The sequence below is a fragment of the Coturnix japonica genome, chromosome 12 (assembly GCF_001577835.2).
Source record: "Coturnix japonica isolate 7356 chromosome 12, Coturnix japonica 2.1, whole genome shotgun sequence".
Classification (NCBI taxonomy): Eukaryota; Metazoa; Chordata; class Aves; order Galliformes; family Phasianidae; genus Coturnix; species Coturnix japonica.
This window is the reverse complement of record NC_029527.1, coordinates 13,355,436-13,372,876: the sequence shown is the minus strand read 5'-3', so window position 1 is coordinate 13,372,876 and position 17,441 is coordinate 13,355,436. Positions and strand designations below refer to the sequence as shown.

General features: G+C 44.1%; 1 protein-coding gene across 1 annotated transcript in view; it reads left to right on the top strand.

Moving 5' to 3' along the window:
- The window catches only part of FOXP1 (forkhead box P1), a 332,004-nt gene that overhangs the window by 279,964 nt on the left and 34,599 nt on the right, over positions 1-17,441 (top strand). Inside the window, 1 exon segment of the mRNA XM_032447314.1 lies at positions 12,279-12,383. Within this exon segment, the coding sequence (XP_032303205.1) occupies positions 12,279-12,383 (105 nt within the window).

The following is a 17,441-nucleotide window of genomic DNA, read 5'->3' as shown; positions in this document are numbered from 1 at the left end:
AAAAGGGAGCACAGGCCCAGGCAGAGCTTTGGTTACTTTCTGATCTCAGAGATTAAGACTGGAAATAACAGTGGATCTGGTGGGAACGTGGCTTGGCTGGTCTTGCAGGCAAATAAATGTGTGCTGGTTCTACTGCCCAGCTAGCTCAGCAAAACACCTGAGCTGCACATACAGCAGACCCCAGCTGCCATCAGGTTGGAGGGGTTGTCAGCTTTCAGTTTGCCATTTCCCTTACCTCTTCCCTAATGAGCCAGCTTCCCGAGTCCATCATCCCATGATGGAGATGCAGATGCACCAGGGTTGGGCACATGCTGAGCACCCACAGCTTGCTTATTTTTGTAGTGTTTTGTGAGATGTGTGTTGTGCTGCTGCCCTGCATCAGGGGACTTAATGTGACTGATTGAGACTTAATTCATGCCAGCATCACTGTGGGGCAGAGGAGTGATGCAGACGTCTCTGTTGCTTATGCAGCACCATTGGAGTCAGCTGTTAGCTCCCATCTGATAGAACCAAGAGCTATTTATTTGGATTTAAACAACAATAAAAAGCACATAGTAAAAGCTGTAAGTGTCCTAACAGTTAACCACAGCCACATCATAACGACTGCCCGGCAGCCATAAATAATCATATACAGGTAACATTAACTTTTAGGGCATGCTGTAAAGCTGTTTCCCCCCACCCTCTAGGGCTTTTGAGAAGGAGTAGGCTGCAGGAGGCAAGTTGGTAATGTGGGAGTTACTGTCATTGCTGTCCTTGCTGGGATAGTTCTGGCTGTGTTTTATGGGGTTCCTGATCCCTCTGGTTCAGATTGTGGGCCCTGCGTAGTAGGAGGCACTTGTCTGACTGCAGTGGCAGCAGAAGTACCTGTTTGAAAGTCATCAGCAGGCAGGAGCTCAGCTGAACATGTTGGATATTTTTGCCATGAATGAGTTTTAAGATAGAGGGAGAACTGCAGTGATTGGCTGCTTGGCATGCCCACACATTGCTGTGCCACACCAGCCCAGTGCCATCGTAATACAGGGAGAAGCTTTGGTCCCAGTCAGGTCCGGTGTCACCTGCAGTCCTCTGAGCTGAGGGATGAGAAGTTCCCCTGTATGGCAAGAAGCTGAGGTTGGCAGAAGTCACCCCGGGACATGGCTGTACTGCAGGGCAGCAGAATGCTTGAAAGCAAAAGGCAGCCGCTGTTTGTTTGCATGGGCAGGGGGAATTATGGTGCTGCTCATGGGTTGCATGCGCTCTGTGTATGTGGCTTTCACAGTAATGAAATGATTCCAGCTATAAATAATGGGTTAACGCTTTCATTCACTTGGGCTTTAAATGTATATTACATCTATGCTTTTGCCCCACATTTCGCCCAGTTCCTGTAAGTAGCGGCAGCAGCAGCTCTGGGGTTTGGTGCACAGCAATCTGTTAAGGAGATAAATAATCTGCTTTGGCATGACACTCCTACTCTCCTCTTTAATTTGTCTTACACAAGGAAAATTATAATTAAATCATTCAGGGTAAACCCTTGAGTGTAGAGAAGGAAAAAACACACTTTGGTAAAGATTGCCAATAGAGACCAACTTCCCTGTTGTGCCGTGCGGAGACATTTATCAATATTCAGCACTATTAAAGAGAGAACATTTCGTGTGATTTGTGAGGCGGATGCCAAAGCTCAAATCAAGGCTTGTTAAGATCCTTTCCCCATGCAATCATGGGCATTCAGCATCATTAGAATTCAGCACTGACTGCGTGTTTCATGCTTTGATTTTACTCAGACAATTTAATAATGTTTATTGTGCTGATTATATATATAAATTCACTCAATGCAATAAACATACCTCAGACATCAGTACCCTAAGGGAAATACTTAGTTATAGATACTTGTATTCACTCAGGATAAGCAAAAGTGAGACCATAGCCTGCATACAAACCTCTCATCATCTTATCAGCTTTTGGGTTTCTTCGGTAACAAGCATTTTCTCTCTCCACAAGTAAATAAATGTATATGGGCAGCCAGTTAGGTACGTCTGCTGTGCTTAGCAGTGTCAAGGACAGGAGCGTGTCATTCCGTCTTGTCTTCCTTAGGGAAAACTTGATTATTTCTGTAGGAAAAACAGCAAAATCAGATTGATGGATGTGTGATCACTTGAGGTGACCACAGACTTTATCACCTCGTGTGTGCATCCAAAAATCTGCATGTGCAGGAATATTCCTGTGTGTTCAAGAAACCTTTCTCCATCCTCCAGCAATCTCATGCTTGTCTCCTAATTCTTCGTGTCCCTTCCTGCCCTACTTGAGCCTTGCCCTAGGTGAAGAGCCATCTCACAGGAAAGATGGATAAGTGAAGGGATTTTTAAGTGACTAGTTCTTGAGAGTGCTGCAGGAGGAAGGAGTTGGGAGTAAGCTCTGAAGGTGAGTGAGGGGTCAGCATGGCAGCCATTGATCCGCTGCCTCAGCTGAGTGTTTTTTGTTTCGCTGTTGTTATCTTCCATGCCAGCTGATCCTCCATCAAAATCCCAGGGCCCTTAGATGAGGGCATTAGGATTCGGCGCAATTAAGAAGTACAGATTTTGGCCCATTATTAATGCTCGGGATGAAACAGTTCAGCCTGCAGCCCATATGCTCCCCAGGCCTGATCCTCTCCTGGCCGGCATCTCTAGGCAGTCCCTGGCTCATTCTGCTCTGGTGCCAGCATCACATTTCTCAGCCTTTCCGGCTCCTTACAGCTGCTGGGCGATGTGAGCTCGCTGAGCATTGCCCTCAGCACAGCTTTGCTGAGGAGGTTACTTCAGATCCGCAATCTGTCACGCAAGGCCACTTGCTTCAGTCTGTCCAGCAGATCTTCCGTCACATGAGGGTTGTTCTGCTAAACCCTGGGAACTTGGTTCTACTTTATTTGATGTCTTTTCCCCAGCGGAAGATACTAATATAACAGTCTCTAATTACTCTGTGTGGCGCGTGGCCTGTGCCTGAGCGAGGGGGGTGCGATGCTTCCCAGCCCTCAGGAATCCACCATCAGAGAGCTCCTAAATGCCAGCGCTCCATTGGTTCCTGGTCACACATAGTAATGATCAGTCGTACAACTCCAAACACTAAGCTGATGTATTAGAAAGCACTTAAAATAGATCGGGTGAGCCTTGGCAGACACACAACAGAACTTTTCCAAATTTTAGCATATGTATTGTTTTATTCCTCCATCTGGCCAACAGATCATTGTTTGATATCTGAGTGCTTTGCATATCTCCTCCCTTTTCTTGCAACTGAGATACTTACACGTGTGTTTAATGCAGCTTAATGCTATTTTTACATAGCAGAGGAATAGCTGATGGCTTTCTGTTAATTGCACGTGCTTTGCAGTTAAACTTTTGCGAATACGTTCCTGTCTAAATACTTGAAGCCTAATGAAAATCTGTCCTTTTTTAGTAGAGGTGTTTATGTAGCACTCTTAAAAAAGTGACCTGGTTTTGTTTGACCGTGCTGTGGATTCCTGCTTTTCTGTTTCCTCCAAGTTGTCCTTCTTCAGTGTTTGCTTGTGACACCGGGCTGTCCCGAAGAGATGAGCTGGGATCTAACGAAGGGCTGTACGATATCTTATCATACGTGTCTCAGCCTGAGAGCGAAAAAGAAACTCCCTTAACAATGCCGTGAAAGTTGAGAAGTTAGGTGGCTTTTGTGCAGCTATTTTCTCTGCTCCTCAATAAAAAGCGAGCAGTTAGCCTGACAGCTGTTATATCATGTTATATCGTGCTGCTAAGATATTGAGTAGCATTTAAAATAAAACGCCACCATTAAGCTGTATAAACTTTATCCGTTTCACTATGGTTTAATGGAAAGGAAAAAAAAAAAAAGGAGTTTTTCAATAAAATGACCTCATTTTTCCCAGGTTGTAATGTTCACTTTACAACTGTTTTTCTTTAATTCAATTTATTTTACTTTTCTTTTTCTTGGCATCCCTTTTTTTTCTTACGGTTTGGAGAGGGGAGATCTCCCCACCGAGCATCTGGGCACAGCTCAGACCCCTTTTCCTCCTCCCTGGAGATCCTGTGCTAATCCACAGCTCTATTTTTGACCCTCAGACAGACTCATATATCCAGCACAGTGTGAATGCACTGAAATTCAGTCCTGGGGATGTGCAGCTCTTCCTGCAGCACTTGGAGGAAAGTCGTGTTGCGTTGCTCTCATTTGTGTAACACCATCAGGTACTTCTCCATGCTGGTGAGGTGGGGGGGACTCTGGTTTCTCCTGTGTGCTCAGGGAAGGCGTATGCTCCCTGCACGGTGTATTCTTCTCATTAAAGCAGTGGTGTGAGCCTGGGCAAGGGAGCTGCTAATAAGTGTCACAGCTCGTCCTTTTGGGCTCTGTGAATGCAGGAGATAAGTATTCCTTTGGGAAACGGTCTCGGGAACTGAGCAACAGATCCGCCGGCCAGAGAATTCTTTTTAACTGTGATTTTTTTCCTTTTTGTGTGTACTCAGAAATAACATCGTGATGGGCCCTTAAATACCATTTCATACACAGAGCACAATTTCCACAGCACAGGTGGTGCTAATATAGGACAGTCCCCCAGGCACTTGTCGCCAGGAGTTGTACAGCTTGTTCAGTGTCTGCATCCATATGGCAATCTGTCCCATTCATAGAAAGACATTGTAGCTGTGCCTGTGGGTGCTGTGGTCAATGTAGTGTAAAAAGTAGATTTTAACTCTCGGCAACCTATGTTCTGCTGTTTGTTTTATGGTAGGATCCAATTTATAACGTGGGGGGAAAAAAATCAGCTCTGAGCGAATTCCAGAACAATCTTGCTGGCTGCAGTTTGTGTTTATTCTTGGAGCGCATGGTTAATCAGCAGGTGCACCAGCCCTGCTCCCAGCCCCGCTCTAATGAACAGTTTACAGGAAGTCTTGCTCGGAAGAAACATTTTCGTCCTTGTTTATACCATGAATTAACTCACAAGTTGCAAAGCTGTAAACGATGTGAGCTGGCTGTGTGTCTTACCTCTATTTCTTGTTACTTTTTCATTTGGGGGCGTGTGTTTCCTGGCTGTGCTGTGCTCGGGGAGGATGCTGCTGGTGGCTGCCCCTCAAAGGGACAAAGTGCAGCACATGGGCCCTCCCAGAACAGGGGACTGACTGCTTGGTGTTGTGCAATGGTTCGGGAATAAGCAAGAGAGCGTGATTTATGGCTGCTCTGGTGTCTGTCATTCCATTGCCAAACATTCTGCTTTAGTGTGACTATTTGTTATGCCTTTTAGTAAACACAAACAAATAGGCGCCTAGCACCTGCAGCAGCATCTGATATTTACGCTACCTGTATGATTAAGCATGCTTCCCTGGGGAAACAGGCGTATGTCCTATAGATCTTTGTGCTTTTGCAAAGCAGCATTTGTCAGAGGGAAAGCGAACAGCGGGGAGAAATCAGTGACTCGACCGTACTTCTCCCTTAGAGTCACCATTTATCATAATTATTTTTACAAACGTTTTCCCAAATGGTGCTTCTTCAGCTGCCGCAGGACCGTGGTGGGGAAGGCACAGCGCTGAACTGTTGCTCCGTATGTGATGTGACAGTCACCTTCTGTGCTGGCTTCGCTGTGCCTGTGGGACAGTGGTGGAAAATACCCAAGTGCGTAATCCGTGCTAATCGTATCTTTTGACGTCTCACCGGTTTGTGGAAGGCTGAAGGGCTTCCTCAGCTCCAAACGTAACGGAATATAATGGTGTTGTTAAACAGGAATAGCTCTTGTTTCCCAGTGTGTAAGTTTAAATGTAACAACGGCATATAAATTACAGTAAAATAACGTTGGCAAACAGGATCTTTGTGCAAAGTATGTAGGCATGGTTGTAATTTTACACCTCAGTCCCATTCAAGTTGGAGGTCTAATCCTGTGTCTTTTAATCTCGCGTGTGTTCTTAAAAGCGTTGCTGAATCAGGGCCAGAGCTGTGGCAGTGCCCCCTCCCTTTGCCGTGCGACTCGGGCCTGGAGGGAGGATGGGGTTGCCGTGCTGAAAGTATTGCAAAAATACAGGCACTCCAGAAAGTGATAGAATCGCTTTTTTTTTCCCCTAATTAAACTAAGATACCGAATCAATCCATTTTCATCTGAATAAATTAGGAGACTGTTCAGAGAGGAATCAAATGAGGTTTAACAGGGATAAGTAGAAAGTAGCCCAGATAGGAAATAAAAATTCCAAACTGCCTTCTCAAAATGACGCGTCAGCCGCTCAGCATTGGTTGTGTGGGAAATGGCTGAGGCATAAGCTGGGTTGGGAAATGGAGATGGGCCGGGCCGTGGTTAAAAAGGTGAGCGCGGTCGCAGGAGGTGTAAACACATGTGTTGCATCCAGAGTCCTTCTTTTTCCTTCTCTCCATTCCGCAGAACCAGTTAAACCACAATTAGAGTGTGGTGTACAATTGGCCACTCTCTTTCGGAAAGGATAAAGAGGAGCTGGAGCAAATACAGAGGAGAGCAGCGAGGGTGATAAAGGAGTTGGAGGGAATAGGCTATGAAGACAGATTAAAGGGAATTAAAGATCTACACCCTGGAAAAATAGAGGCTCTAGGAGGATGTGATTATGGTATGTAAGTACATGAAGTGATGCTACAAAGAGGAAGAAGGAAAAAAATGGTTCTCATTAGTTAGCAGTGCTGGAATTTCAAATCCAGCGTTTCAAATCATGTGCGTCTGGGTGTATTTGATGTACTTTTCACTACAGCACTGAGGCAGAAGGTTGAAATAAAAATAGGAGTTTTAAATAGTACAGAAACTTGTTAATGCTAAATTCAAGTGCAGGGATGGAATTTCCACCTGATAGAAGCGATGGATTCAATGCTGTGGTTTTTTTCTTTCAAATAACCCAGTGATGCACTCAGCACCTCCGTGGCTGTGGTGTGGGGCAGTGGCAGTTCTGGTGTGGGATGGGAAGCAGGGCTGGCCCTGGAGGAAGCACCGAGTACAGTCAGAGCACCAGAGGGTCATAATGTTGATTAATAATCCAAACCATCCATTCGTAGATTAAAACCAGAGGATGATGTGTTTAATTATCCAGTCTGGTTATACTCCTTGCAGTGTGCTGTGAGGGTGGGGGTAGAAGAGCAGGGGAATATGAGCCAGATTTTGTCTCGGTGCCACTGCAAATGCTCCAGCACTGCTCGCAGCAGGCAAGGAGAGCAGTGCGGATGGCAGGCAGTGACTCTCGGCGCGTTGCTGCTCTTGTGTTACGGCAGCGGTGCTGAGGCTTTGTCATATTTTTCTGCACAAGTCTCTGAGTTAGCACACACCGATTAAAAGAGAGGATCTCAGCCTGTGGGCTGCAGTTTTAACCTGATTTGTCTTAAATTGGTGTAGTCGTTTAAAACGTAACACACTACTCCTGTTACTTCCAATAGAGCTTGATGTAAAACACGAGCTACTTCTAGCCCTCGGTCTGGATGTGGGCTGAAGAAACGAGGAAGGGGAGAAAAAGCCTTCAAAAGCAACCAGAAAAGTGGAAGCCTGCAAGCTGCCACTGGCCATGCACATCGACTGCCACCTCCCTGAAAGCCCTCAGCTCTCTGCTGAGCTTCATCCTGCAGTGGCGAGGCATTTCCCCTGCTCAGGCAGTTCTCTCTTCAGATCAAATACCTGCGCTGTGGCTGATGCTGTCACTGGGATGGAGGCATGAATATTTAGAAGTAACCCAGCCGAGTGTGTGACTCCATACTCTCCTTGATATATATTTTTACCTTGTTATATTTTATTTTATTTGGCTCACAGATTAGGGAGGAAAGGGGTGCCAAGACACCCTGGTATGAGTTCAGGAGGATTTGCACAAGTGCAGCTTCACTGCAAAGCGCATCTTTACTCAGGTGATCTTGTCATGAAGAGAGTATCATGCGTTCGAGTACAGCTGTTTACTTGTTGGTGGTGACTTAGGAATCAGTTGGTACAAGGATGTAATCATTACAGTTTCCATTTAGATTTTAAATGCAGCAAACGTCTCTGACTCAGAGAGTCTTGGCATTTCCACCAGCGTTATTCCTTCTGTGCCTTGCGGTGAGGGTTCGAGCTCCCCGGGCACCATAAGCACTGCAGACCTGGCTCGGTTTGGGTTGTGCCTCACCTGCACTGCTGTGGGATGGGGTTGGGATGTTCCCATCTGAGCCCTGTGCTCCCACCCAGAGCTTTCACAGCAGATGAGGTCACTTCCCCCTGCCCCAACAAAATAAAAACAATAATTAAAAAAAGACAGCCCTGTGAAATCTCTGCTCAGCCCCTCTTCCTAGAGTAAAGCAGGAGATATGCTATTGATTTTTTCAGTGTGCAGGTGGCTCAGGCATGTTCTCTGCTCTGATAAAACACGAGCAGATGCTTCATAACTGTAACAGAAAATCAAGGATGCTTCTTTACGTCCCTGACTTCCCCCAGCATTTTGGCAAAGATCATTGGCCCAAGCAGACATAGAAGAGAGACAGTGGAATATGAACTGTGTCAGCATCATGAATATTTAAAACATGGTCCAGTGTGTGGCAGGAGTATTACTGCCGAGGCTTCTGCTTGCTTGGTTTTCACATCCAACCTTGGCTTCTTTGCCAGTGTTTACAAGCAAAGTACCCAGTTTCACCTGGTTGGTTAAGTGTGGGTTGAGTTAAGCTGTCTGGAGATCCCTGGGCTTAAGAAGCAGTGTGCTGTGGTGAAGGCAGAGGTGAAGATCCCTCTCCCTTGTGCAGACGAGCAGGCACTGGGAGGTGTGTGGCCTTTGGCCCAGCCTGTTCCATGTAACCCCACAGCAGGCTGTAGGCAGTGAGAATTAGGTGGACCCTTACGTAGTTTGCAGCTTCCCACGTGGATTTCATTACTTTGTTGTATGTCATGAATAAGCTGACTTACGCAAGAAATTTTACTTGCCAGAGGCGTTTTTATTGTGCTTTGATGTAATAATGCCGTACTGTTGCATTATTTGGAATTCATTCTATTGTATGTTAAGAATTTGGTGTGCTAATAGCAAGGAGGATGAAAAGGACGTATTCTTAATTGTACATCATTTGTTCCTTGGTTGTGTTGATACAAAATTGCTTCCACTGCAAAGCATTGCATCACCAGCACCCAGGCAGGGAAGTGGGTCCTTGGGAAGGAGAGGGTGACAGAAACAGGGACTTACTCCAGTGTGTCATTAGAAATCAAGCCAAAACTTGCTTCTGCTTGCCAGTGCTCAGGTCCTCTGAAAATCTGCCTCTGCAGTGAGACCAAGGATGCGTCCAGAGCATAGAAACTGAACTTTCATGCAGACTAGATGTAACATCATCAAGCAGTCAAAAAATATATTTGTATTGTGCCAAGAGAACTGTTTGTTTTTTCCTTTGGTTTAAAATCTTCATTTTTCACCTCTGTTTGCTTAAACGTTGAGTACTTAGATGAGTTAAAGGAAAACAGAGTTCCCCATCGATTTCCACTGGCTGTGCATCCTTTGTGCACTATATCCGCTCTGGCACGAACTGCCCTTTGTTTTGTTTTGAGGTGCTTCTGAAGGCTCTACCAGCCAACAAGTGGCAATCCATAACATCTCCAGAAGTGAGATGGATAAAATAGCAGTAATCTGATAGTGACACATAAAGGTCACCAGAACACACGACTGAAAAGCCTGAGTGGGATTGAAGTAACCAGCTTCAGAAAGATGCTGCCCACTGAGGATGCCTGCATTTTTCTTTAAATAACGAGAGGGTTGTTGTTGTTGGTTTTTTTTTTCCTTCTTGAAGTGACTGGTTTTGGTGAGGTTAAGTAGTTACTCTGCTCCCTTGCATTGCAGTGGGAGCTGTATGTAGGTGTTAAGTATGTTATGCTCAGTGTCCTGTTAGCAAAATGACCTTTAAGTTCCTGTTTACAGCCAGCACCAATCTTTCTGGTTATTGACAGCACTAGGCTTCGCCATGCTGAGCGCAGCGTACAGTTGATACTCTCTTGGTCATTCAGTCATTTTCTTTGGACACAATACCAGGGTATCATGTCCTGCGTAGTTTGTCTTGTCTTGTGCAAGATCCCTGGAAAGAAAAGAGATTTGCACTTGGATTTAAAAAATAAATACTAATCTCGGTAGGACTCTTTCCGTTGACTTGGCCATGGCCTTCAGGCTCTTGTGGAGAAACTTTAAAAAGCCCTGCTGGGGGTTTAAGCCATGTGACTGACGATGATATTATAATGAGATTTACAGTGCTTAAACCCCACAGGAGGCCGACTCCTTACTTGGTGTCACACGGCATTTCTGTGCTCGTCTTGGTGTGCGGGTAACGCTCAATGTGTAATTTAATGCACTAACGTTCTTTTGGGTTCTGCCAAACAGACTGAAATCATAACTCTCATATATAGTCCTTAATGGAGTGTTAACATGAAAGCCTACTTCCTCACACTTCTCTTTATTCAGAGATAGAAGCAGATGACAAAAATCATTATTTTCTGAATTCTTCCCCTCCAGTGTGCATGGAGGGCATTTGATCCGCGTGCCTGTCTGACTTCAGCGGACAGTGTTCTTTCAGCCATTCTCCTCTTCCAACCAAGGGGCTGAGCTGGGTACTTCTCTCATTTACTTGCGAGGAACACATCACTCCCTTTGTTCTTTCTGAAAACTCAACAGATAGAGGCTCTCCCAACTCGTGTGTTTTAAAAAATGGTTAAGTTGAACCAGAAAAATACTCCCTTATGGAGAAAGTCTTCCAGCTACGGTGTTTCTTTAGGAAATGAGCTAGCTGATGCATATATTTATGCTTGAAAAACTATTTGGAAACTGTCAGAAATAAGATTGTAATGAAATAATGAATTCATTTCAAGTACATCTCACAATACCTCTTCCAAGTCTGTTCTGCACCTTTTTTCTTGTAGAGGAATTAAGAATTTTTTTAATCCTTCAGTTATCTTCAGATTGCTGTTGTGCCCAAACAGTATCCAACAGGAATTTCACAGGCAACTTTCTTGCATTTGGGTTAACATGTTGGGTATGTTCTACAGCTCTATCCAGTGCATAAGAAACAATACGAGAGCAAAATTTTGCTACAGTGCACAGGCAGATAATGGTATGGAAGGAGAGTAAAGGGCATTTCCACATGTGTGTAAACATAAAATGGCAGAAAGTAGGTGTTTATCCATAACGTTACCTGTAATCTGGGATAAAATAAGTCATAAAAGCCACACCTTGAGGCTGGTATGCGTTCATATCCTTTGTGTATGTTTGAAGTTCGTCATATGGTGCAGGCATACTGTTGCAGAAAGATTTGCTGTGGAAAATAGATACGTGTGCAAGCATAAAATAGAGTTTTCAATATTATTTTGACAATTTATGTTTAAAAGTCATGTAAGGTTATGGAAGATGTTGCAAAAATAATTCCTTTACTTAAGAAGTTTCCTCACAGAAGTTGAATAAAGAAGATATTTTAGAATATGGTTCATCAGTTAGTGTAACAGATACATTTCCCTGAGCACCACATGGCCTGGATCAAAGCATCTCATGACTTGGATCAGTGCAGCCAAATCATTACGTATTGATTGGAATCCCGCTGAAGGATTAACCCCTTAGTGTTCATACGAATTTCTTCTTTAACCCTGGTTTCAGTAGTCAGAAAGCTCAGCGACGTTCCTGCCAAATCTTAGCGAGGTTAACAGCCCCCACTAACCCCTCGTGCTGAGGAATCCTTTGATTACACGGTTCCTTTTTTTATGATGAATTTTACATTTGGAAACATCGGTGAATATGTTTTGCAGGGATGTAGGAAGGCTGTGCTTGTGTAGAGAAACAGCCTGCAAGAGGAGAAAAACGGAACTGAAAAGAAGCAAAGAACAACAAAAAACCCACGCACAGTAAATAGATAATGTGGTGGGAAAGCCAAGGCTTGGTGCTTTTCCCCTGGCTGTAGCGGGGTGGTGCACCTCGGGCCCAGTTGTGCCGTGTTCTAAGAACACATCACTGTATGGAGACGACTTCTCTTCCCAATTAAGTTGAATTGTAAATTTGCAATATTCATACATTTCTCAGCAAAATATCAAGCAGGATATTAAGTAGGTCTGTCAAATTATTTCTCCCCCGTCCGTGTTAATTTAAATTCTTTACAAAGCTTTTAATTAATGAATGAAATGTAGGAGGATAGCTAAGTAAGAATGACACGCTTCACTCTGCAAATGGTATTTAATTCTGTTTTGAAAACCTGTGTGCATAGTCAGGTGGGTACCATGAGATGTTAGGGATGTTTCAGGATCTGTGGTTTTACTCTTTGTGAAGAATAATTGGTGCTGTGCCTTCGGTTACAACCCTTTTCTCTTTTTTCTTTCTCCCCTCCAGTTTATCCCACGAGGAGCACTCACACAGCCATCCGCTCTATGGACACGGCGTATGCAAATGGCCAGGCTGTGAAGCAGTATGTGAAGACTTCCAGTCGTTTCTAAAGTAAGAATGGATTTTTGGCACTTGCATTGTAAGGAAAGCATGCCTTGAAATGTTGTGTGCTGTCACTCACCACGGGCCTGATGCAAAGCCCATTGAAGTCAACTGAGAGCTCCCTTTCACTTCAGTGGCTTTTGGATCAGGCTCAAGAACATTTTAACAGGGGATGGTGAATTAGCCCCATGGGGAAAGTATGGTCTTGCTCAGTGTATTACTATAAAACAGATAGTTTGTGATTCTGCAGTTTTGTTTTCTTCTTAATTTAGTTAATTTTTAAGTTGCAGTATTGATAATGCAAACAATGCAGCCTTGATTTAACCTTGATTCCAGTTTAATTTAGAAATTTAGTCTTAAATTAAGTCCATAATTGAGCAGAATTGCAGAGCATCACGTGAAATTTAATTTATGTCAAATAAGTAACTGATGAACAAAGTCTGCACTACTAAAAATAAACTATAATTATATTAATTGGGCCCCTGCAGTTTGCTGCAGACCTTTCCTTGCTGCCAAAGAACACAGTTTTACAGGTTGCATAAACAGTGCATTATGGACTAGTACGTGGTAATGTGTGCATCCCAATGCAGGGAAGGACCAGCAGAGCTCTAATAACTTACACATGGCTGCTTCACAGCTTAATCATCAGCCTCACCCTTCTGAGCTGTTCCTACTACAAAAGAGTTTTCTGTCTGGGTAGATCTCCAGGTACACACGGGCTTCTGGTGCATCCAGGTCCTTGTGTATTTGCACACTGTCGCCTTTGAAATGATGCTGGCTCTTCAGTTGCTGGATCTCAAAAGTGATTGTGATGTAAACAGACAGAGAAGCAAATTCACCCATTTACAGGGGTGATGCCATGAGGTTAGTCCACAAAAACATATGGAATATATCGGGGTAGATGGGTAGAATTGGTCCCAAAACATTCAGCTGTGTCTTTTCTTTTTGTGGCAGTTCCTAGATTTCCATGTGAGAACGTATAGCCAGCAAAGAATGTTCATTAGGTACAGTTAGGTTTTTGCTCTCAGAGCAGAGTGGGCGAGTTCTGCTTCCATTGGTGAAACCCTTCTGAATTCAGTAGGTGCTAGTCCTAGTATAAACCTATATTACAAGTCAGGAATGGTACAGTAATGAAAAGGTTCTCATTACAAGAGGATTACAAAATAAGAAGGTACTAGTCGTAAATTTCCATGAAGGGTGGCCTGCCTCATTTCTTTTAATTCATCCTGTTGTTCACTTAAGTGAAATAAATGCTAATCTCTCCATACTTGCCAGCTCATTCATATTCATATGCCATACCATATCATTTAGACCTTTAAAACAATTCTATTTTTTATTGCAGTTAACGCAAGGGAAAGGTGCTATGGTAGCCTTAGATACTGGAGCAATGCATGTCGTTGAGTAAGGTCAGGTGGTGCCACCTTTGCTTGCTGTGGTAGTCCTCTGTTGTAAAGCAGATCTCCTGGTTTTAGGAAGGTTTTTACAAAGCATTGCACAGCTCGATGTGACCATGTGTAGGAAATAGAGCAGTTGGTTGAGTCGCATGGTATGAGTGGAGACAAGATTGGTTTATATGGTATTCAGCAGAAGGCTTGGTAGACCCAGACCACGAGTCCATGTGGAGGAGGCGTGGGGAGCCATCAGTAGGGGGGAGTAACCGGAAAGCCACTACAGGCCAGTCTGGACTTGAACCTGTTATCAGCGGGAAGCTGATCTTTTTTCTCCGTTAGACCCTTCTAGCAGAAGTGTGTCTTTCTTAAGCCCTCTAGCTCACACCTGTTTTCTCATTATCCAAAGTCTACAGTGTCCAAAGTCCTTTTGTTCAGAGTGATGCTTAACCCTGAGCGAATGCAGAAACAAATGTCCTGAAGGAGCAGATTGACACTGTTAGGAAGCGAGCGTTTCTTTGTGAAATGTTACTGTAGCCTTCCAAGTCTCCTGTGGAGCATCCATCCTTATGTTATTGACATCTATCAAAATTCATTACTCGGTGAGAAGATAACAGGTAGAAGCTTGAAGTTTCCTTCTGGTACTTGTGCAACCCACAAGTCCCTTTTGACAGGCCCCTCAAGAGAAAAGCTCTTGTTTACAAGTGAAATACAGCCGGGGTAGCCATTCAGCATTGCTTAATTTCACTTACCTTGGTAAAAAAACAAGGCCTGTTAGAAAAAGCAAAGAGAAGTTACATGTGGAATGAGAGCCTTGTATGCCAATAAAATGATTCTACAGTTAAAGGAGAAAAAAGGACTCGCAGGTCTAAAACATGGTTTATTTCTTTTCCTCCTGAGGAAGAAATATCATAACTGTTGGTAAATCAAAAACAGAGATTTGACACTCTTCTGTGATCATTCTGTAGTGTTTGTTCCCAAGGTGAGGTACACCACAGGGCCCTTGATTTCAAAGATAAATACTGTACAAATAACGATCCTAGTTGTCTTTCACTCACAGCCAACAGGAGGATGCTTATCAGAACCAGCAGACACTTGAGCTATTGTACGCGTTTATTTCCCTGTTTCTTTTAGAAATAAGTTGCAGTTTTAGCGTTGTTTTTTAATCTGTCAGCCGCTGGTTATCATGTGATGTGGCATCAGTTAGAGCTAACTGATAGCAGCGGGGGCAGCTGCTAAGCCTAATGAAACAGGAGCACCCTGCATGGTCCCCAGTGCTGCCCGAACCTAAAAACACAAACACGGCCAGTGGCACCGCTGTGACCTGGTGGCCTTGTGCCAAGCCGTGGGGAGCAAGGTGGAGGCTGGAGGGGCACACGTGTCTTGTGCCTGTACCAGCGCCCACGTCTCAGTCGGCAGCAAAGAAGCAATTAGTAGCACAGAGCCACTTTCCTTCCGATCTACCTTTGATTTCATTTGCATGTCTTTAAAGGCCGTTGCAGGGAGAAGTGTGCCCCTGTATGTCAAGTTGTTTAGGAAATCGCTGCTGGAGGGAGGGTGGTTTGTTCAGAGAGGTATCTAAGCATCCAGAGCAGAAATTGAAGGAGGAGATGGAGTCTGCTTTTATTTTCCCTTTTATCTTTTCGTTGCTGTTATTTGATTGCGGTTTAGGTGTGTTTAATCACGGCTGCGCCATTTTAAAATCAAATATAGTCTTTAAATGAGAGATGCAGACCTTTGGAGAGATCCGGCAGTCGGTAGTGCAGTGATGCTGGCAGTCTGCTTTGTGCGCATTTAACTGATGAAACCAAGGAGAGTTTATGTGAAAGAAACTACTAAGTGCACTCCGTAATGTTTTCACAAGTGTTTTTATCATGGTAACATCTTGTTTACTTTAGTTGCCTGCCTAAAACTACTTGGAACATGTTAAGAAAACATTTCGAGAAAGCTTCTACAAAGAGGCTTTTGTTTAGCAGCAACTGTGAGACTGCTCAGCTCACAAAGGTGTTAACTTTCAACCCCTTAAGCACTTCCACATGAAATTCCAGCAACTATGTTTGTGGTTTTGGAAAAACAAAGTGTATATTAAAGAAACCAGGTATATGCTAATACATGTTGAAGTAGGCCGGAAATCATAAATTGTTTCAAAGGCATTAATTGCTCTGTCGTTTGCGTGTCAGAATGTGCTGCAGCCAGCTCATCTCGCAGGCATTGGGGTGGACTGGGGAGTGGGGTGGCCATACTGGACCCTGTCTAGACCCCAACCTCCATCCTCCCCATCCAACAGGGGGCCTGCAGGCAGTGGGGCTGCACTGCCCACGGTGCACCCGGGGAAGAAAGCCGTCCTTCTAGTTCCCAGACCGTCACCTCTTTCCGAGCTGCTGTTGGGATTTCAGTGCTACAGTTTCTTTTACAACATCCTTATTAACCTTTCTGACATTGTGCGGAAGTTCAGGACCTCTCCAGGCGCTGCAGGAGGAGGCCGGGTGGCCCAAATCCCACAGTGCCCTCTAGTGACACCTGGCATGTCGGATGGAAGGCTTTCCAAAAGGGAGCCCAAAGAGTGCCCGCACGACTGCTCTGACGTCCTCTGTAGGTACTGACACAAATGTTTTCGCCCTCCTGGTTCACACTTGTGTGACTGGAGAAGCCCTGCTGCACGCCGTGCTGTATTTCGGTACCAGAAGGCACACACCGGGGCACCATTGCCTTGCAGTGAGTGCTGCATTTCATACCTTAAGGTGCTCTCCGTTTGTACTTCACGTTATAATTTCCGGTGTGTAATCAGAAAGCATTACTTAAGAGACAAGGATCATCTTTGTTTCATACTTTTATTGACACTGTCTACCATATTACTGCTATGTCTAAATGGTAAAATTTATTATTAGCAATAGTGTCACAAAAGTCTGAGACAGCGATTTTCCTTTCAATAAAAGTAGTTAAAAACCTTTTAGAAAATCCATAATTTTGATTGCTGGTACTTCATAAATGTATAACTGGTACTTTTTAGCTGTCTCTTTAGGGAAAAATGAGTTTTATCACCTGCAGTACCTGGGTTAATGAAATTGTGTGTTGGAATTTAGCCAGAATGAAAGATGAGATCATTCGGTGGCACCAATGTTGGCAACAGGTCTCATAAAAGGGTTCGGCTCTTTTTAGAGAAGAGTCATCCGTGTTTTCCTTTTTTTGTTGGTTTTATTTTTGAGGATGGAGGACGCATTTAGCGTCTTTGTCCCTGTTTTAGTTTTTGTGGTTGTAAGATTTTCATCTGCTGTAATATCCCAAAGCCAGCAACCTAAAAGCTTCCAACAAAGGCCAAGGGAAACACGGCAGTGTCCGTCAGTGCCTCGCGAAGGAATTTTCTTGCCTCAGCTTTCAGCTCCAGTTGCTGTTGCAGCCCTTTAAGAATCGCGGCTCTCAGCTCAAATTTGAAATAATGCTGCTTCTTTCTCATGGTTCTCTGTGTTTGATTGTTTGTGGATATTAGCTGTCCAGGAAATCCCATACTTACAGATATAAATCCAAAATGATCTTGTTTTTCCGCAGCCAGCCCAGGATGTATTAGACAGTTATGATGATTTGTTAATTTTTGGGACCTGTATTTATTTTATGTGTGCCGTATGCTTTCAAGGAGGGAATCGACTGTCGAAATAGGCTACTTTTGTCAAAAGGGAGGCTC